Below are 21918 nucleotides of genomic sequence, written 5' to 3' on the forward strand. Positions count from 1 at the left end.
TATACCATACATAGTGTTAAGTCATGTTTTAATGGACAAAAGCAGTCATCATCCTCTTTGACCTATGAATGTTTTAAAAGTTAAGCTAATAAATTTAAAGTGGACATAGATATTTTGAAATCTTACAAAGCAGATAAATGGAAGGGACTTTGAAAATATATTATTAGCAGAAGGACAGTGTAATTGTAAGACATGTTGGGGGTTTTGAGTGGCTTGCTCGTGAGTGATGGTTGCTGGCATACTGAAGTGAAAATGAGTTAAAAAGAAGAGAAAAAAGCGTGATTGGAGGCAGAAAACCCTGATGCTTAATTATAAGGTAGACAAACTTAAAGGTAGAAAAGATAACTGATCACCTGATGAGTGTGGTCTGTTGTATCGATCAGTTTTGTGTGGACCAGCAGAAATTTGAAATTATTGTCAGTCTAGACTATTTTAAATGAAAAATAAGTGGGAAATAGCCAAAATGTTAGAAATTCATGCTATTTCAAGGGGACATTTTGGCTGGTTTTTATGGTATTTCTTTTTTTTTAATAGAAACATCCATTTTGGAAGGCTTTTTTTCACTAATACTTTCTTAACAGGGTCTTGAAGTTATTGAATCGACCAATCTGAAGTACTTCACCAAGGAGATGACTGCTGAGTTCTATGCATTGAAGGGAATGTTCTTGGCACAGATTAACAAGTAAGTATGCTGGCTGGAGGAGGCGTTAGCACACATCTGAGAGAAGTATTTCAACACAATATTTGATTGAGAAAGTTCTTCCCTATGTTTATACCAGCCTAAAATTTGGCACAACTGTGTATGGAAGTAGAATTTTACATGGTGGTTCCTTTTCAGTTTGAGGATGGAATGACTGTTAATATCAAGAGCTACTTGAAGCAAACATTGCATCAGTTATTTTTTTGTTTGGTTGTTTTAGGGATATGCAGAAAGAAGAGGCAGGGAGAATATTTTTGTCCAAAGCTTTGCAGTGTAAAATATCTTTTTTCCTGCTTCTATGACTATTTGGTTAGACAGACTGATGTCTAACTGATACCTCAATCTAGCAAACCAATACATTAGCAAAGTTGACAAAAGGAAGTTCCTTTAATTACAATTTCAATGTAAGTATCACATCTAAAACCAAGGATAGAGCCCTGCTCAGTCTACAGGATTTGTAGTTACCTAAACAAAGCTAACCTCCATCTTTATTCCCCTTTCTGTCCTGTTTTGTTGTTCACTGTGTGTGTCTGTTAAGGGAAACGAAAATGTGTGATGACATAGTTCAGAGTCCATAGCAAAATCTGCTGTATGGTTCAAAATGAAAATGTAACATAAACTCATTTAAGATTGAACTGAAAAGATTGATGTTTTATGTTTTGGAGACAGCTTGCTTTATGGAAATGTAACACCAAGGTGTAAGCTTTACTTTCACACCAGCTTTCCAGGCCTTTTGCTTTAATGCTGACAGGCATCTTACTATATTGAGGAGGGTCTCTCTCTCTAATTCAATAGACAAATATTTTAGCAGTCAAATTTTATTGGGTGATACTTAGAAGCAGCCCTTCAGACTTGAGCATTTTTTCGTGTATGTGGTATTTAATGGCATATTGCTAAATGTTACATCCAGATGGATTCATTCTTTTACCACTGCATTGCAGACACTTTCAAAATGAAGTCCATCAGCTTCTAAGTTGTACACCACAACCCATGTAGCAGTTAAAGTCAGGAAGAAATGAACATGTTCTGTGGGTAAAAGAGAGAAATTTAAATATGCAGAATGAAATTACTGTGATGGAAAGTGCAGTGGGCTTTTTTTATGGCCGTAAATATTCTAAGTTTCAGTTGAGGTTTAAAGGGAAGAAAGTCTGCCTGTCCTCCACCCCACTTTAAAATAAATGAATAAACATAATTCATGCAGTTGAACTAAAAGACAGCAAAAAATGTACCTGCATCTTTCTTCAGGACAGAACGGATAAGGGATTCTGTTTGAAACATGAATCTTAATCTTGAGAAACAACCTAAATGTGCATTTTCAAGCACTGCAGCTGGAGTTGGGACGTTGGGAGGGTTACTCTTGAGAAGAAAGGGCGGTCTTGATGCTGAGAATGTGTGACTGCTGCTGACCTGTGTGCCAAGCACACTGCAAGCTGGAGGTCACCTCTGGTGTTGCATCTCCCTGTGCTGCCCATTTGCTGAGCAAGGTGGGAGAGAGCGTTTTTAAAAAGTCATTTCAGGTGTCAGGGATGATGGATAGTAAAGAGGTAGAAAAGAAGATCTGCTGAGAAAGTCCTGTTTTTAGGAAGGGGAAGCAGTCATATGAAGTCATTTATCAGGCTGCTGCTTTGCTACGAGGCTTCAGAAGTTCAGAAGAGTTCAAAAGGTGCAGAAAGCTTCTGAAAGAAAGTGACATATTTGTGCAACATAGCAATGAGTGTGTATTTGACTGACAAAGTTCCTTCCTTTTTATCATCAATAGCTAATCATTTTAATTCACTGTAATCCTACGAGCTTATATTGATGTTCAAAATACAGGCAAGCATTACTTTACTTTTTGGACTGCTTCTTACTATGCTTATCCTATAAGAGAGATACCTATTAAATAGGAATCCTGAAATGCTTTAACAGTTTCTTTGTTTCAGTTGTACATGAGAGTTTTCTCATTCTTTAGCCCTATACGTGAATCACTCCCTAAGTTGGAGGGCTGTGTGTATATTGGGGTGAAATTTGCCAAATCTTGAAATGGAAAAGCGAGGAAACACAGAGAGAACTTTCCAATTACCAAACCTTGTTTTGTTGTTTTTGAGAATCCAAGGATTGTATGACGAGATTTCTTTTGTTTTGGCACTGTTGTGTTTTTTTCCCCAGCTTCCTAACATTTTAGCTTTGGCAGTGAGGAGCTGACTTTGTTCCGGGTAACATCACTTGGAGATTGGGTGGGAGGACAGTTAAGCAAGATGGTGTCCACCGACAGATATGCCGTATCTTCTCCATTTTACTTTTTTTCACTCCTTCTTACTTCTGGTGTTTTTGTGCAATTGTTGTTCGTTTCTTCCCCAGAGTCTTTATTCTGTTGCTTGTGTTGCAGTTGCAGTGTACTGGAACTTGTAGTTTTTCAGGGAGTATATGGGGATCTGAAACATTTGCATAATTGTTTCCATTATGAACCATTTGCTTTCATAGCTGCTGAAATAAAGGAAAGCTAAGAGAAAGCAATCATAAGCCCTTACTGGAGAACGTAGTGGAAAAATTCCATTTGATGTTAAGGACATAATTGGGTACCCTATCAGAAATCTGTTACATGATTTAGTGATTTTTTTCTAGTATGGAACTCACATCCATTCTTGTCACAATACAGGTCTGAAGAAGCAAACAAAGCATTTTCTGCAGCTGTACAAATGCACGATGTCCTAGTGAAGGCATGGGCAATGTGGGGTGATTACCTGGAGAATATCTTTGTGAAAGAACGTCAGCTTCACCTGGGTGTGTCTGCTATTACATGCTATCTACATGCATGTCGTCATCAGAATGAGAGCAAATCACGAAAGTATTTAGCAAAGGTAAGGTCCTGATGTTTAGATGTTCATATGCCCACATTGGTGTAATTGGAGAAATACCAGGTACTAATTAAAGCTTTACTTGAGGCTGAAGCTGTATGCACGGTTGCTGCACAGTCATTGCATGGAAGTCATCATGGATTTTTTTTATTATTATATATTTTATAATATAATATTATTATATTTTATTAGGGCATATATGTATGTGTGTGTATATAAAATATATTTTTTTAGGGTGTGGAACCTCTTTCTCTGTGGGGAGCAGGAGGGAAGGGGACAAGTAACATCCTTGCTTGCATAACTGTTAATGATTTTTAACTTAATGTAAGACTTTCTGTGTCTTTCTGCAATGTAGTTTAGTCAGATACTTTGCCACGTCAAAGCCTTGGAATTAACAGCACCTTTTTTTCCCCACTTTTGCATTTCAGCTCTATTCAAATACCTCTTCCAGCTACTTAACTGGGATTGGTTTTGAAGGCATTGCCCTTCTGACTCCGTCAGGGATAGGAACTGTGGATTACGACTGGTACATTGTCAGCTGTCATTAGTTTAATCTTTGTTCTCCTGAGTGACCTTCTGAAAAAATTAATGCTTCGTTTTCAGAACTTTTTGTGTTACTTTTTTTAGTTCATCAGACAAATGCAGTTATTACATTTGTGCTCTCCTGCTAAATGTCGTATTTTTGAGTCCACAAATACAGCTTCAGTTACTTGTGAGTGCTTAGGACACTTGAGGCGTGTTTCATACTGCCTATAATTTCCACCCCAGCCCCCTCACTGCATCCATGAAATATGCATGTGTTTATTTTTACATCCTTTTAATCTTATTTCTGTGGGAAAATCCTACACTGGCCAGGTATGATAAATATAAATTCCTGTGTCCAAGTAGGCTTTGACAGATAAATGGACTTCAGTGTCATATCAGTGATTATCTGGATGTTTGGGCTTTTTTCTGCATAATCCAATTGATGTGTTGAATTTGCTCAAGCCCTGAGATGTCTGCTTGAAACTCTCTTTCAGGTTCTGTGGCTGCTGAGTTTTGATGATGATAAGAACACGCTGGCAGACGCAGTAGACAAGTACTGTATTGGTGTCCCACCCATCCAGTGGTTGGCCTGGATTCCGCAGCTGCTGACGTGCTTGGTTGGCTCTGAGGGCAAACTCCTTCTGAACCTCATCAGTCAGGTAGCTACAGAAGATGAACACTAATTCTTTATTGTCTGTAATCTTTATTTTCAAGATGTGATCTATAAGAATTTTTAAAAGCAAATTAAGGAAGCTTAAAAAGTGTTATTTCTTGCAACTGTTGTTAATTTAATAAATGCTAATTTCTCCCTAGAAGCAGAATAACTTGAAGTTCAAAGTGAGCGATGCTTAATGAGACTAAACCTAGTGTAATTGTATGCCATATTTGCTTAACACGTTTTAGATTTCCCTCTGGAATTCTCTTTATTACATTTTTGTGAACAGAATAGTACACATTTAGGAGCGTATCGTTAAATGTTTGTCATGTTAAGAGCACAGATACAAAATTGCTATCTCTACTGAGTAAATAGTGAGCAAAAGATGGAATTTTTTAGCTCCTTATTTTTCTTAGACTTGGTTTAAAAGTTAGTGCTGTCACTATCAGCAATCTTTACAGAGGTGCTATGAGTTTGCACTCAAAATGTAGTACGTCAGGTGACTGGAAAAGTAAGGGTAGAGTTTCAGGAGTTGGGTGAGGAATCTGATTTCCTCAATTTATACCTCTGAATAGGCAAAGGAGCTTTGATTAATCTTACCTTGGAATCTGAAGATTTTAGTGCCCTCTGATCTAAAACAGAATTTGAACAGAACATTGCCTGCATCTCAGCATAAACTTGGTTTGCAGCATGCCATTACATTAAGGGAGATTATTATTAAATACTGTTTTGATATTGCTTAGTGTGAACAGGGCTGGGATATGTTTTCAGGGAAGATAACTGCTCATGGTTCAGTTGGAGCTCCTTTTTAGCACATGTGGAACCTGGAAGTGCCATTGAGAAACTTGTCAGGCTTACCGTGGCCATTTGGAGGGGAGAAAAATCCATGATTTAATGCAGTTGTGGCTGGAGGAGTCTCTGATCATGTCTTAAGATGGGCTCCATTGTGGGTACTTCTTAGACACATTAATTCTTTCCTTTAATAGAAAAGAGTTATGGATTTCAGAGGAGGCGCTGGACGTTAATATCTCCTTTGGCTTTTTTTTAATTATTGTTTTATTATGGAAACTAAAATATTTTTTTGGTGAAATTGGTATCCCCTTACATTAAGTGCTGGAGTAAAGTTACTCTCTAATGGGCTTTCGTATCTTACTGTGGGGCTTACTGGGAATTGTGGCCTAATTTAAAGACTAACTGGTGTCATTATGTCTGTTTTTTTCCATTATGTTCATGAGTAAGATCGGTGAGCTGGTCCAGGTACACTGGCACTATGCTATTTTCAGATTTATTGAACAGTACTATCTGGAAGCACTAATTAGGTAATGTCTGAACAGCATGCGGAGAGAGTCACCATTTCATCCTCTTTGGATTTCTGTTGCTGAAATGATCTTCAATTTCCTAGTTTTCCATAAGATGTTATTTAAAACAAGGAACTGATTATTACTGACTTGGACTCATGTACACAGAGAATCTGTATGTGTTGATCTGATGTGTAGTCAGTATTCCTTAAATGAGAAACATGTGTATGTACATCTCCAAATAGGTGGGACGAGTCTATCCCCAAGCCGTCTACTTCCCTATCAGGACCCTCTACTTGACCTTGAAGATAGAACAGCGGGAGCGCTACAAAAGTGGTGAGTCTGACACAGATAAAATTCTTCAAGTTCTTTAACTTGTCGTTGTCTTTAGCTCTCCCTGATTTTCCTGGGAAGATGGCTGCTTAGAAGAAGCTGCATAGCAACTTCTCAAGGCCAAGGAAAAAATTTCCAATGAACCTTATTTAAATTCATTTTTGTGGCATCAAGTCTACAGGAGCTTCAAGTATTGATCTGTCTTGAATAACCAAGAAGAGTTTAACCTTCATTATTAATTAACTGTAATTATTCAAAATTACACACTCCTTACTGGATTTTAGGCAGAAAAGTCTTGGAATTCAAATATGGAAGAGCAGTAAAAATGCTTCATTTTTCTTTGTTCTTCCTTTGGAGGAGGAAGATGATATGTTTACGTGTCATAATACTTTACTACATTCATGTCCAGCAAGATTAATTTTTGAGCCAGATTCTTGATATCACTATTTATGTGTTTAGCGGTAGATGGTAACATATCTTCCTCTCATTTCTGCCACAAACTACTGCTCCAGTGAGTTACGTGAGGCTTCTATCACTGGGAGATGATGCTATTTGAAGTAACTGGACATCATGTGATAAACTGAAACTCTGTGCAGTGGAGTTGAAACACAGGAGATAAGTTTCACTAATGGGTAACACTGTACAGCAATATGAGTTGTTGGCATCTTATTCCTGCAGCTGAGCAAGAGATCTCACCAAAAAAGGGAAGGTGCCAAAATGAACAGTGTTTACTTTATTTGCTCCTGTGTGAAATGTTGTCCGTTAGTTTAAGAGCTTGATTTAGCAGAGTGAAACCCAGGACTGTGTGATTTTGAAGAGTGTTTGCATTGCTCCAGCTTTGAGAAGTCTGTAGTGCTGAACAGCACTGCGAGCAGTTTACTTTCTTAACTGACAAGTCTTCTGAAACTCAGCAGGAAATTCGAAATCCAAAGCCATTTCTTTCATGCGGATGCATTTCAAGGTGATAAAGAATAAAATCTTTCTTGATTGTTTTGTATCAATTTCGCTTTTCCTCTTTCCAGATTCTGGGCAACAACAGCCAAGTTCAGTTGGAAATCAGTCCCACTCTGCCTCAGATCCTGGGCCAATCAGAGCCACAGCACCGATGTGGAGATGCAGTCGGATTATGCATATGCAGCGAGAATTACACCCAACGCTTTTGTCTTCTCTGGAAGGCATTGTAGATCAGATGGTCTGGTTCAGAGAGAATTGGCATGAAGAGGTATTTGGCTTTTATACAGTTTCATATCTATGTGTCCTCTAGGGAAAACTTAGCTGCAAAATATTTCTCTAAGATTACTTCTGAGCAGTAAAACATAGCTTCTTTTTTTATTAGAAAACTGATGTGTTCCTAGAACTGACTTCTCTGATTGGAGTTTTTAAAGCTTATTTATGGAAGCAATATATAAGTTTCCCAAAGACGGAGGAATGCCTCTAGCATTAGGATTTAAGCTGTTGCTTATACTAACTGAAAAATGATGCTCTTATCTTAAATTTCACATGTACCGGTTTTCTTCTTGATCTGATGGTCTGTGACAGGTGGTAACTATTGTCCAAATTTGATTTAGAGAGCAGATAGACTTGCTATTCCATTTCTTTTTGCCTCTTGAAGTGGTACATGCAGTTCTATCTACCTGGCAGTGACTGAACGGTGTTTTCTTATACCAAATCAGAAGACCTGATCTTCCTGACTTTTTGTCTTTATTATCGTTATTTTGTCTTTAGGTTCTTAGACAACTGCAGCAGGGCTTGGCGAAGTGCTATTCAGTTGCCTTTGAGAAAAGTGGAGCTGTTTCAGATGCCAAAATCACTCCGCATACACTAAACTTCGTCAAGAAGTTAGTGAGCACTTTTGGAGTAGGACTTGAGAACGTGTCCAATGTGTCCACCATGTTTTCCAGTGCAGCCTCAGAGTCGCTAGCCAGGAGAGCGCAGGCGACAGCTCAAGATCCTGTCTTCCAGAAGCTAAAAGGGCAATTCACAACAGGTAATTTGTTTTAAAAGCCTTGACCTCCTGGGGAATTTTCCTCACAAAGCTCACCTCAAAGCACTCCACCTTTTAATTTTTCCTACCATTTGGCACAACCTAGAGTATCATCTTTGTTGCTCCATACGTTGTCAGATGACAACCAGACAATAGAGAATGAGGATATTGTACTTCTATTACCTAAAACTGTGGTCAAACCACCTATGTGTTTAAAGATAAAACAGATTACTTCACTGCAATATTTGTGCAGTTTGGATCAGGCTGCCTGCTTTAGATGAAGGCAGTAATGATGACTGATGTTGAATGCTTCAATGTAATGCAATTATCACTGCAGGATTCCCAATTCACAATATTGTGTGAAATCTTTCAAAACAATTGACTTCTGATGAGTAAGATTGTTCCGGTGTTTTGGATAACAAGATTATGAAAGAAACAATGACAAAAACTCGCATCATTGTTAGATAATTGAATCAATAACTTTAATCAGCTCTAATAAAAAAGGTACTTGAGAGAAGTAGCTTTTTGCCTTATCAGTGGTGTTACATGTTTGATGAGTATCTGAAGTTGATCTTGGATTCCACGTAGAGTCTGTGTGCAGTGGAGCGTGGTGACGCATTTGCTGAGAAGCGTTAAGGCCACGCAGCTGTATGTGACAGAAATTAACAACTCAGAGTTATTGGTTGTCCATAACTGGACTGATAGAATTCTTAGGCAGCCCCGAGCTTTCATATTATTCTGAATTTGCTTTCCAGCTCACCCTGCTGGGGTTCTGATTCACATGATTCTTGCATGAGATCAAACTCAGTTTTGGCTTTATGGTGATTTAAAAATCACAGCCTTTCTGCACCAAGCTGACACCTCTGCAGATGTGAATCTGGTGTTGACTGATTATTCCTGTTAGAATTCTCAGCTACTAGATATCCTTTAACATAAAATTGTTTCAGGTGCACACTGTTGTGGAGAGTTTGCAGAGTTGGACAAGTAGATTTACAGTGTTTTTTCTGTTGTTATTTTCCTTCTTTTTTTTTTCCCAAGCATTTTACTGCTAACGTTGAGAAAATAGGCGATTGGATGGGAACCTTGTGAAAGCAGCGCAGTTGTAGATTTGACCTACATATCTTGTGCACATGATACATTGCATGGCGTCCTTTTTGAGGCACAACAGTTGCATGACAGCAGATAATGAAAGTCCTGAACCATATGATTAGATTTTTAATGGATGAAGGCTGCTGGGAAGGGAAGTGAAAGCAGAACCATTTTGCGAGTCTTCAACTGAAGCTTACAGGGAAATGAAATATGTTAAATAGAAGTTTGGGCTTGTTTTTGCTTTTTAGTAATGGTTTATATGTCTGCAGTGCAGTAAGAGGCTAGTTGCATGCTCAGTCTTAGGGTACTTCTGAGTTAGTTCAGGTCCATTGTACTTTGCCTTCATGTCTTTCCTTTAAGATATGAGTGCTGGGGGGGCGTCTGGTTTCAGCAGTCTTACAGCTGAAGGCTGAGTACAGCAGTAGGTGAAACCTGAAGGGCTCTTTTAAAATGTTTAATTACTGTTCAGTTACATTTTCATTTAAAAAAAAAAAAAAAAAGTAATAATAAAGTTGAATGGGTGGGATTTGGGGTTTTTATGTGCTGTTTGCATATCTTTCTTGTGTGTAAATAGCACGTAAAGTTTTCAGCTGTGTTTTCCAACCACAACTTTTACAAAGAATGATGTGGAACAACATATAGAAACATATAGAAATGGATGTTGGTGGCTGTGTTGCAGACGTGTGCAGCTCTGTGTGGCTGTGTCGTCTCCTCCATTGCTGTTGAAGCTGCACCTTGACCCCATTAGGGGCTATCAGGGGCTCTCTCACCATTTCTTGTAGCTGACAGATTTTGTTGGCATCCAACCGGACTGCTAGAGTTCTCATAGGTCATCTTTTTCCATCCCAACATTAAGCATTTTAAAACCAAATTTTACTTTAATTTTTCTTTTTTCTTTTTTATTTCTGGAGCTTCAAATTCCTCTTTGAGCATCCCTTCTTTGTTCCTTCAATCCTTCTTCGCAAACCTTTGGCATCAAAGAGCACACAAAAAAAGGCACAGAGAGAGAAATGCTCCCCTTGAGAGCACTCAGCAGCAAAGGTGGAGAGAAACGGCCTCAACTGTTCAGATGAGAGTTCAGAGGTTGGATCCCTGCTTCTTTCTGCTGCCCTCTCTGCAGTCAAGCCGTGTACAGGTGGAAAACTGAACATTCCCTTAAGAGGCAGTGTGGTGTTGTTGGCAGTTGTGGCACTTAGCAGAGTTCTGTGCTGAGAATGGAAGCTGCAGGTAGAAGGAAGTTTCTTGAAGTCCTCAGTCCATGCAAAGTGTGGGGCAAAGGGAGGTGGAACACTTCTGCTATTAGCTGTCAGCTTTTTAAGTGTTACTTTGGTGGTGTTTCCCCCTTGGCCTCTTTTCTCCCGAGAAAGCCCAGCACTGCGCAGGCCCCTGTTCCTTTACTTCTCTTGTAACTTTTAGGTATTAGGACAGTATGCAGAAAATGCAATTGAAGATACTGGAGTTAGTATCTCATTTGACCTCAATCTGGTCTTCCTAGTCTTGGTTTTCTGCAGCCGACTTGTTCCTCTTTCTTAACTGTCACTGAGTTTTTTCTTGTTTGTTGGTGCTGTCCTGAAGTTCTTAGGAGATTAAAAAGAACCCTTCAGAAAGCACAGAGTAATTTCATAACTGAATAATAATAGACAGCTCTTGCTTTTGGACAGTGCTCGGTTCTTCAGCATCATGTGTACAAGGGACTGAACTTCTCTCCAGAGTTCAGCTTATATCTCAGGCCCATGGAGGCTGTCCTGGCTCTTTGGTGATGCGTGGGTTTTCTTAAGCAGAACCCCATTGTGTCTCTGGCAGAAGTTTGGGATACTTCTCCATGCCTGGTGCAGTCAGGAGGTGATGGTTCAGTTCTGTGGCCGTCATGCAGTGATGTGCTGGCAGTGCTCACTAGAGGGCAGCCGTGGGATTCTAATGAGCATCGTGCCGAGCTTTGCAACAGATGCGCTGTCTGTACCACGTAGAAAGAGACAAGGGAGGATTACTGAATACTCCTAATTCTTGTCATCCGTACACAAGGGGCTGCATCTTTCACTGCAGGCTTTTTTCTTACACGAGTGGAATGGTTTTTGTGCTGCTAGTTGTTGCTGTACTGGGAGGTGCTGCTGCCCTAGAGGCTGTTGCGTTGGGCTGAGCATGGGCTCCTGGCATGATGCCCTTTTGCTTAGGCCATCATATCTGTTCAGACTGCAGTGGCACTCGGTTGGTATCCAGGTGAGGAAAGAAGGACTGGATTTTCTTGCAGCTCAGAACAGGAAGATAACAGTAACAGCAGTTCTACTTCTTGTCCTGAAGTTCCTCACAGGTTCTGCTTCCATTCTCTTTAAAAGTAGAAGGGCTCCACTCATTTTAAATAAATAAATCACTTTTAATGAAACAGGCAGAAAACTGAAGTGCTTAGGCCTTAAAAAACAGCTTTCTTCATCATAGGTGTGTGCGGTATGGGGGACTGCTTAAAGCATTTTGCTTGAGGGCATGTGAAAGAATCTCATCTAAGGCACAGACTTCCAACGTGTGGTTGTTAAATACGCCATATGGAATTCAAAATGCTAAGGATGGATGTGCATCTTTTCTTTTAGACTTTGACTTCAGTGTACCGGGGTCAATGAAACTTCATAATCTTATCTCAAAACTGAAGAAGTGGATCAAAATTCTGGAGGCAAAAACTAAACAGCTTCCCAAGTTTTTCCTCATAGAGGAGAAGTGCCGCTTTCTAAGCAATTTTTCAGCTCAAACTGCTGAAGTGGAGATACCCGGAGAGTTCCTTATGCCAAAGCCAACACATTACTACATCAAGATCGCCAGGTAAGCTCTAGTGAGTCAGAGGTAGTTGTAATTCTGCAAATGGAGAAGAAAGTGGCAATGTTCTCCCATCCATGGTGCAGAAAGTAGCTACTGTGTGTATTTCGTGTATTGAAATAATGTGTACAGAGCTGGGCTTTGTTGTAACAGCCCAAGTTGCTCCTTTATCCTCCTTTGGTGATGTCTCATTGCCTCGCTGTATGGCTCAATTGCTATATGACAGTTTTGTTTAATGTTGATGTTATTTGAGAGCATTTCTACTGTTGTGGTCCACAGAGGGACAGCTCTTCAAAGCAGAGATCAGGATCTCATCTAATGATTAATTCTGCTTGAGAACTGTTTTTCTTAATAGAAAGAAACAAACGCCTGAAATTTTGGACTATCAAATAGAACCTTTGTGTTAACTGGGTAATAAAATAGTAAGTAATTGTTCATAATGTAGTTTCACAGTTGCACTGTGTAATTCCTTTGTTTATCTTCTGTTTTTTAAATTGTTATTTGATATCAGAGGAGATGAGCTCAAGGGCTTTAATCTCTCCTTCCTCCTGGTAGGTTTATGCCCCGAGTGGAGATAGTTCAGAAACACAATACTGCAGCCAGGAGGCTCTACATCCGAGGCCACAATGGAAAGATTTACCCCTATCTTGTAATGAACGATGCTTGCCTGACAGAGTCTCGCAGAGAAGAACGTGTCTTACAACTCCTTCGCCTTTTGAACCCCTGTTTAGAGAAGAGGAAGGAAACCACAAAAAGGCATCTGTTTTTTACAGGTACTGGAAAGAGAGATTCTGTCTTTTTTTTTTGCTTTAATATACACTCTTCCCTCAATATAACACTGGATATTTATTTATTTATTTATTTGCTTATTTATGTATTTATTTTCTAAGAGCTTCAAATTCAGCGCACAGTTTCTGAGTTGTGCCATTGAGAATTTCCGAAGTAACTCTATGTATTCATGATGGTGTTTACTCCCGGGGGAAAATCCTAAAACACACCAACTAATGAGTTGTTGCCAAATGAAAGCAGTTCATAATCTGGATATTGGATGCAGGCGTTGTGCTGAGCGCACTTCCATCCTGTACAAGGTTCCTTGTTCTGGAGAGCATCCTTTGCCAACAGCACCACCTGGCAGTGCCTGCACGTAGCCTAATTTACAACCTTAGAGAGGGCTTAGTGAGGGGGGAAGCTGAGGAAGGTTCCAGAATGATCTGTGTGTATAAAATACCAAAATAATAATGTAATAAAAGGTTGCATATTTAAGCATTTCAAAACAGAAGCAATGGATAAATGATGAGCACAGTCTTAATTCTTTCTCTTTTCATATGCGCGTTGCCTTTCTCAATGTGTTGATGGTAAATAACTTGTTGATGAAATGAGAAGTGCTCAGCTACATACTCGATCTGCTTGTGATTCAGGTGTAATGGGAATGCCTTCAAAGAGTTAAACACTCATGTTCCCAGAAATTCAGGAGTTCCAACTTGTAAATATGTAATGACTTAATAAAAATATAAAGTACTTCTCAGAATGTCAGGGGATCACTTACTAACTTCATATAAATGAGTTCTGTACGTTCAAATAATCCTTAGCTGGTGACCAGAAAATATATTGCAAATAGTGGGAAGTTGAACTGAAGACACCAAGGCGTGCTGCTGCTTTGCTCTTGGCATTTACAGAATCCTTAGATCTGATTTTAACAAAGTCTGGCTTTATCAATCTTTCCCTCTGTACACACTGTATCTCTTAATGCAGACTTGCTCTCAGAAGCAGTGACGAGGTGATGCAAGTTGCAGTTACAGGGGTAGAAGTGCCTAATTGAGACCTGGCTTTAACGAGTCTAAAATGTACAAATCAAAGGTCTTGTTCTAACAAGGGGTGAATTTAGTATCTATGTATGTGAAGGCACTCTTACATCATTCCAAGGCCAAGAAGTGAGAAATACAGTCGATACGGCCTTGAGAGGTACGACTGAAAAGAAAAAGAAAAAAGCCACTGGCGTGTACTTTATATAACACTATTAGGAAAGCAACGTGCTTTCCTTCAAACTGCTGGTTTTAAGCTGCAGTCTTTTTGGAAATAATTCTGTACTTTGTGGTTTGATACTATTTGAAAGAACCTGAAGAACATTCCTCTCTCTGCTGCCAGAGGGTAATGGAAGCAGGCCAGAAGAAAGAGCTCATTAACACTCTTTCTGTGGAATGCATTTGTTTCTTTACAATTGAAGAAATTGCATCAAACAATTTAAGGGCATTTGAAGAACATTTTTTTCCTGTATTCCTGAGGTTAGTTATTACAGATCCTGAGGGAAACGATGAGAGAACGTTCTGCTGGTGACCAGAGGCCACTCTCAGCAGTCCCACGGGTTCACCAGCTGTGCTGGGAGAGGCCTCCTCTCTCTGGACATGAGTGCACGTGTTCTGCACATGTAAGAGTCACAGGAGTGATACATCTGTGAAGCACCATTCATTTGTGTGCAAATAGGGGTTTTGCAGGTTCACAGTTCCTGAAGTAAAACCTCCCTGGCTTTAAGTTTTCTTGTTGTTGAACAATTTACTTCATTTCCCCCTTGTGCTGTCCCTCTAAACTTCTGTTCCTCAGCTATGTGTAGATTTTATCCCAGTTTTTATGAATTACTTTAAGCACAGCACTGAGTTCACTACTTCTTCAGAATAATGGTTTTTGAAATGATGCTAGCATTGTGTAATCACCACCACCTGTTTGCAGCAAAGCAAAACACTGCCCTCTTTTCTGCAGGTAAAGTAGGAAGGGTGGAGTGCTCACTGTTGGGTTTTTTTTCTCCTAATATAGCAAAGATGTTTCTGCTTAGATAAAACTTAAAACAAAACAAAACTGCCTTGCTTTCTTTTTAACTGAGCTCATGAATTAGTAATGAGCATAGTTGGAACCATTTTCTCTTGATGCCCTTCAGCTGATTACTATGGTAGGGTGTGAAGGGCTGCTGGCTGCACGCTCGTGCTCTTCTCTGAGTGCTGGGAACTGACTGTTGTGTTTTGTTGCCCTCTCTGCCCACTGCAGTGCCGCGCGTCGTGGCCGTTTCTCCGCAGATGCGTCTGGTCGAAGACAATCCCTCCTCTCTGTCTCTGGTGGAGATCTACAAGCAGCGCTGCGCCAAGAAGGGCATTGAGCATGACAATCCTATTTCTCGATACTATGACAGGCTGGCAACGGTGCAAGCACGGGGGACTCAAGCTAGCCACCAGGTATTAGAACATAGAACGAGTTCTCATGAGGGTTATTTCTTGAGGACTTTGCTACAGCGCGTTCAGCTCCCTCCCATTAGGTAGGGGCTGGAGGTATTTCACTAAGGAGGTGGTTTGCATTCGTTTTGTTTTTACTATAAGTGTTGTTGGGAGTTCTCATACCTCATTGGCGTTTTGGAGTATCTTTGAAAGCCTCCAAAAAGCTGTATTTGTATTTGGGAACTGCAGCTGGAAGCAGGTGAAGGATTCATTACTTTTAGGTCCTTTTTGTATAATGCTTTGTAAATAATGAATTGATGACATGGGAAAAGCATTCCTATTTCATGTTCCTAATTTGTGTAAGTGGAGAATGCTATGTGGTGCCATTTCCTCATCTTTTGGTGTTCATCCTAAAACTGACCCTGGATTCATCCCACCCAGGTCAGTTAGGAATAGAAGCTAATCTCACCCTAATATGTGACAATACTTGGGAAGTAGCAACTTCTGCCCCTCTAACCTCCACCAAACATCTAATTCTGATAAATATGGTTCCGTTACCGTTTTTAATCCCAAGGTTAATGCAAATTCTTATATCAAATGCTAGTCCCGCATCAAATACAGCTGTTAGAAAATACACAGTATCATGTGGATATGATATACTGGAGAATGTTTTCTGTTAGAAAAGAAAACGAAATGTTATGTAACATCTGCTTCTATTTTGAGGACTTTTTTCTTCAGGTTATGAAACTCTTCAACAGTCGTGGAACTGAAGTCAGTCTGACTGTCACTCTGGAGCAGTAGAACATTCTAACTCCATTCCGTTTTCTATTTAATTAGGCTAGGATGTGCTATAGTAATGAAATATTTTGGTAAACTGTATGTTTACATTAAGGAAAAAATTATTACTTACTGTTCACATATTTATATGAGTACATCTCTCAGTTTTTCTCTCCACATTTAACGTTACCTTTTCCAGTAAACTATGCTGTGTGCAAAGAAACCACCCAGGTTTTAGGTTTTGGTCTTTGTAGATCCCAAGTGCAATTTCACATCTTGTCATTATGCTTTTTTGTTTGTCAGATGCCTTCCAAAAATTCTGCCTAATTGCTGCTGTAACTTTTTTGTACTTCTCTTTTTGCCATCTGTCTCCTCGTGCTGCCTACAGGCTACCATCACCTGATAATGAGAACCAACCAAGGCTATTACTAGTCTTCTTAGTTGTTGCAGACCAGATATGGAAAGACTCCATGTCACTGTTGTTGGTCAGCATTTTGCTCAGTAACGTGTTAGTCTGAGCAGCAACCTTTCTGACTTTATTTTATGTAAGGTTTCTATCACAGACCCTTTGAAATTCAGGGAAATTAACTAGGTAGGCTCCATAACGATTGTCACTTAATTGCTGAGTGATGTTTACATCCTTCACTGCAAAAAGGAGATCTTTCACTGCAAGGATGTTCCATGGAAAATGTGTATTTTCCTTCCAGGGCTGCTGACCTTCAGTAGTGTTCAGCGTCCTGGTGCCTGAGGTTGGAAATAAGTGTTACTATTAACACATACAAATATTCAGACTTAAGCAGGGGGTTTTATTTTATTGCTGACAAATGCATAATCCACCTTGCACTGAAGCCTAAAGAGAGTGGAGTGTGTTCCATTAGTTTGCCTTAAGGAGGTGCTGCACCATGATTGAATGTCTCTTTAGTTTGCTTCTGATTTTCTTGAAAGCTTTGAAGCTACTTCAATCAGTGCATAACTTGGATTTTCTCATGTCAGACTGACTGTAGATCTTCAGCTTATTTGGTTTTATTAAAATCGGAGTCTTGTAAGACGGAGGTTATTTGGCAGCTTTGCAGGGGCTGGACTTACAAAGCGTCGTGTATCCTGGTAAGGAAATCAGGAAATGCTGTTGGATTAAGAGTGTTGGAGTTCGGGATGTTTTCCCCCAGTGGTGTGCAGCAGTTCAGTGAAGTCTGGTAGTTGCTTTGGGCATAATTGTTGCTAAAAATTGCACTAAAAATGATCTCTTTCAAATAATATTTTTCATGTTTAGGTTCTCAGAGATATACTTAAAGAAGTGCAGAGTAACATGGTGCCACGCAGTATGCTTAAGGAGTGGGCTTTACATACATTCCCCAATGCCACGGATTACTGGACCTTCCGAAAGATGTTCACTATTCAGTTAGCCCTGATTGGCTTTGCAGAATTCATCTTTCATTTAAACAGACTCAACCCTGAAATGCTGCAGATAGCTCAGGTATGCTTTGTTTTGTCCTAACTGCACGCTGTCTTTTTTGATCAAATGGAAATTTCAGAGTTTGAATTGAGTCAAAAAGGGGATTTGCGATATATAATTAAGTGTGTTTCAGTAGGCTTTCATTTGATTATGTGATTGCACATCATGTAGGCAGTGATTTATACTGCAGACCCAGTTGCCATCAAGTCTTCCTTCTGTGGTTAGAATTTATTACGTAGTCTGTAAAGTTGGTTACAGATATCAGAACTGTTACTGCAAGTGACTGATCAGCCTCTCTTTAGTCTTGTTTTAAACATGTTGCTTTGGATAGACCTGTGTGCCAAACAGCTTAAAAAAAAAACAAAGCACAACACAACAAAATAAAACTTTTAAAAGCAAACCCTTTTTCAAATAATGGCCTCTTTTCTGCATTGACATCACGTCAAGCTACAACTCCTATTAGAAGTAAGTTCTCTGTTTTAACCCAATATTTAAAATGAGGAGTAGAGCAAAGGTGGTATATATTAAAGCCTTAATGGCATTTTAATGCATGGAGAGTTACGCTGTGTATGGCAGTGTAGATTTTTAATTCCCACTGTGCAGCTGCGCCATTCAGGTTCTTACCCAGTGAGCAGCTCATAGAAAGTGCTTACCCAGAGCTGAGATGCCTGGAGAGTGAAGATCCATCTTTATGCCCAGCTCCTTTCAGACCCCTACCAGAGGAGTATTGCTTCCCGAGGTTTAATACTACAATCTGTGTTCATTACAGCTTTTTGGACACTCACTGGTAAAAATTACTTCAGTCTGAACTTATTTACTCAAAAACTGTGCATTTTGGTTTTCCATCCAGGATACTGGCAAGCTAAATGTAGCATATTTCCGCTTTGACATTAATGATGCTACGGGAGATTTGGATGCCAATCGCCCGGTTCCATTCCGCCTCACACCAAACATCTCCGAGTTTCTTACCACCATTGGGGTGTCCGGCCCACTGACCGCCTCCATGATTGCAGTTGCTCGCTGCTTTGCACAGCCAAACTTTAAGGTTTGTATACCTTTCCAAAAGTTGTTTACGGGCACTTCATTTGCATTTATCATTTAGGATACGAGGAGCTAAACAGCATTTTCTTGCTTGAGATAGCAACTGAGCACCTCATATTTATGTTTTGAAGTCTTACCCCAAGGTCATCATAAAAGCAGCTGAAGACTTTGCCGTTTTGGAAAGAATAGGAGGAAGATAGGTGTAATTGTACCCTGAATTTCTTCTTTATTCTGTTGAAGTGTGTTAATTCAGGCTGATTGTTTCAGTGCTGTAGCCTCATAAATCCCTACACGTTCTGGCAGTAGTAAGTAGTGAAATGACAAATGCAACATCATTTAGAATCTTCATAATATGCTGTGAATAGAAATGTGTTTGGCCTTTGTTAGCAGAGCAGAATGCTCAAGATACATTGTTCCTTTGATGGATTCGAGCTCTTAGCAGGGTGTAGTTTTCTAAAGAAATTGTCTAACTTCCTTTTAAATTCTAATGCTTTCCAAAAATGAGGCATCATGCACTTAGGCTGCAATTTGCACCAGAACGGCACTGCACAGAGTGTACTGCAGCTACAGTGTGAGCAGTTACTTTGTAAAGGATGGAAAATATCCTAAAAGGATTTTTTTTTCCTTGTAATATGGAAAATTTAGATTTTTTTAAAAAATAATCCGTCACTTTGCCTTACAAAGCCATGTCTGTACATGCAAATGAGTTTGCTGACTTGGTGTGTAATCTGTGCATCCGGATGATGTCAACCCGATTAGACTTCTCATATTGAATTTACAAGACGAGAGCATGGGTGCCCATTTGTGCTTTTTGGAGTGATGGGTGCCCAGCTCATCTCAGGTGTGTGGTTACAGTCGTGTTAGCTTGTCTGAATTCTGGACACGAGAGGAATTCCTTTAACGTTTGATATGAAATGTATTTAATAAATGCGTGACCTGATATCTAGGTATGCTAAAACATGCTTATTTACTATATGCAAACAGAAGGTTTATCTCAGACTTGATACCAGAAAATCTTAGAAGCTTGAGGAGACTAATATTTAGTTTAAAGTCTGCAGAGTAGAGCTCGTGCTTGCTGAGCTTAAACATAATAGTCTGATTTTTCTCTCTCATGTAGGTTGATGGGATCCTGAAAACTGTGCTGCGGGATGAAATAATTGCATGGCACAAGAAAACACAGGAGGATACCTCCTCCCCGCTCTCAGCAGCTGGACAGCCTGAAAACATGGACAGCCAGCAGCTGGTTTCACTCGTTCAGAAAGCTGTCACCGCTATCATGACTCGACTTCATAATCTTGCTCAGTTTGAAGGAGGAGAAAGCAAAGTGAACACGCTGGTAGCAGCTGCAAATAGCTTGGATAATCTCTGTCGGATGGATCCTGCCTGGCACCCCTGGCTGTAACTTGAAATTTGCAATAGCTTTTTATTGATGCTGCCGTCACTGGTGTGAGCCATATATTGTGCTAAGGAAATGTGAAAGAGAAATCAGACCTTGGCTTACCTGTCACACTGCATTTTGTCAGTCTTCGTTGGATTGTGTTTACAGAAATAGGACAGGTTTACTCCTTTTAATTTCGTGAGGGTTTAAAATCCTGTTTAAAAAAAAATAAGGAAAAAGGAAAAGGTTGTTGAATTTGCAACAATGGCTTTTGCAAATAGCTTAAAATTAGGGAAGGAAACTTAAAAATACACAGAAAAAATCTTATTTTATGATGGGGACTGTAAAACTAGCACTGTTAGATTTCAGGTTTGCCATTCCTAATAACCTACAACATATAAAGTTTTTATACAGTAATAATTATTAAAGCGGACAGAATTCCCAGTTCATTGATTTTACTTTGTGAAATTTTACTTAATCACTGTTCCTTCATGATACCAAATGGAAGGCTCGAATAAATATTCTTCCTTGAATTTGCTTGAGAAATTCACGTGAGCAAATGTGGCTTGTACAGAGACTTTTGTACCGGATGTATAGAGGCATCTTTTTGTCAGGCACTGAGAAAAGGATGGTGAGATTGTGCGAGGTTTTCTTGGAGCACAAGCTGTGTACAGAAGAAGTGTAATCCATTTAGGGCATTTGGTTCAGTTGTGGACAGTGTTGGGGGGAAAGCTTATAAAAAGCATGGGAGAAGTCATCTATTGATACACGTATTTGACTGCAATAGAGAAAGAAGATAAATCTTATAAAGTTATCTCTTTTTTAATGTTTAGAATTGCAATAGCTTCTTTAGAATGAATCAGTTTCTTTGTAATTTAAGAAGAGAGGAGTTTAATGTTTCACTCAAGTCCTTCTGTTGTGTGAGCATTTTTATAAGACCCCAGTGCTGAGGATGTTACATTTGTACAGAGTGATTTTTTCAAAATAAATATTTAAAAAAGAAAAACAAACCCTCTCTATGGCATTCATTGGGTAGTTTTAATATGGCAGAAGCTGAACAGACCAAGAGGCGAGTGTGATCTTGAAACTAAAATCGGCTGAGCATTACAAGGTGGGAGCTGCACTGATGAGACATGCATGTGATGTGTTTGTTGAGCAGTTTGTTTTAGGAAGAGCTGCAAGTAGGAAATGATGCATGACGAGGATTTTCTCAGTGTACAGGTTTTCTTGCTAAGCCAGCCAGCGTGGTAACAGTCTGTTTGTTAATCATCTGTCTTTAAACAGAATGGCCTATGGCATGCCCGCAAGAATTACAGCTTTTAAGTAATTGCTCGAGGTTACAGATGGAGACGAACTCTATTAGGGGTTTTCTGCAGCTCCCTTGGAAACTTGGTTTTGACACGCAGGAAAGGATGGATCTTTCTCTTTTTATACACATGTATATGTATTTAATAAGATGTCAAAAGATTCTTCAGAGATTTCTAAGCAACACGAAGTTAATCACCATTGTTCATCAGTGAGTTGTCTCAGGGAAGGGGAATTTCTGCAAGGCAGTCTGATGGCTTCTGGCTGGCAGAGCTCATGGGTGATCATCATCTACCTTGGTGGCTACCTGCAGACCAGGGCCTGCAGTAGGTAAGACTACTGAAATCAAGTTGTTATTTGGGGGGAATGGAAGCAACATGAGCATTCCACAGGTCTCTTACAGAGATGCAAAATAACCTGTTCCTTTTATCTTTGCAGCCACGAGCAGAACCAATCAACTGATACGGACTTGTGTCAGCGATGAGCAGGAGGTGCACGTCTCTACCTGCTATTCATCTGACACAAAGGTTCTGCTAGCACC

The 21918-nt window shown here is 39.6% G+C and overlaps 1 protein-coding gene across 5 annotated transcripts in view; it reads left to right on the forward strand.

Annotated features, from left to right (window-relative positions):
• The window catches only part of TRRAP (transformation/transcription domain associated protein), a 73087-nt gene extending 52005 nt beyond the window's left edge, over nt 1-21082 (forward strand). For all 5 annotated transcript variants that reach the window (XM_015876799.3, XM_015876801.3, XM_015876800.3 and 2 more), the window contains 12 exons: nt 582-682; nt 3339-3540; nt 4557-4721; nt 6261-6351; nt 7371-7570; nt 8074-8335; nt 12004-12229; nt 12779-12996; nt 15260-15444; nt 17471-17674; nt 18504-18698; nt 19812-21082. In XM_015876799.3, coding sequence (XP_015732285.1) covers nt 582-682; nt 3339-3540; nt 4557-4721; nt 6261-6351; nt 7371-7570; nt 8074-8335; nt 12004-12229; nt 12779-12996; nt 15260-15444; nt 17471-17674; nt 18504-18698; nt 19812-20096 — 2334 coding nt within the window. In that variant the 3' untranslated portion in view covers nt 20097-21082. The remainder of the gene's footprint in view (nt 1-581; nt 683-3338; nt 3541-4556; nt 4722-6260; nt 6352-7370; nt 7571-8073; nt 8336-12003; nt 12230-12778; nt 12997-15259; nt 15445-17470; nt 17675-18503; nt 18699-19811) is intronic.
• The last annotated feature ends 836 nt before the right edge of the window (nt 21083-21918 follow it).

This window comes from Coturnix japonica, chromosome 13, assembly GCF_054131305.1.
Source record: "Coturnix japonica strain WE chromosome 13, WE-NBRP24, whole genome shotgun sequence".
NCBI classification, from domain to species: domain Eukaryota; kingdom Metazoa; phylum Chordata; class Aves; order Galliformes; family Phasianidae; genus Coturnix; species Coturnix japonica.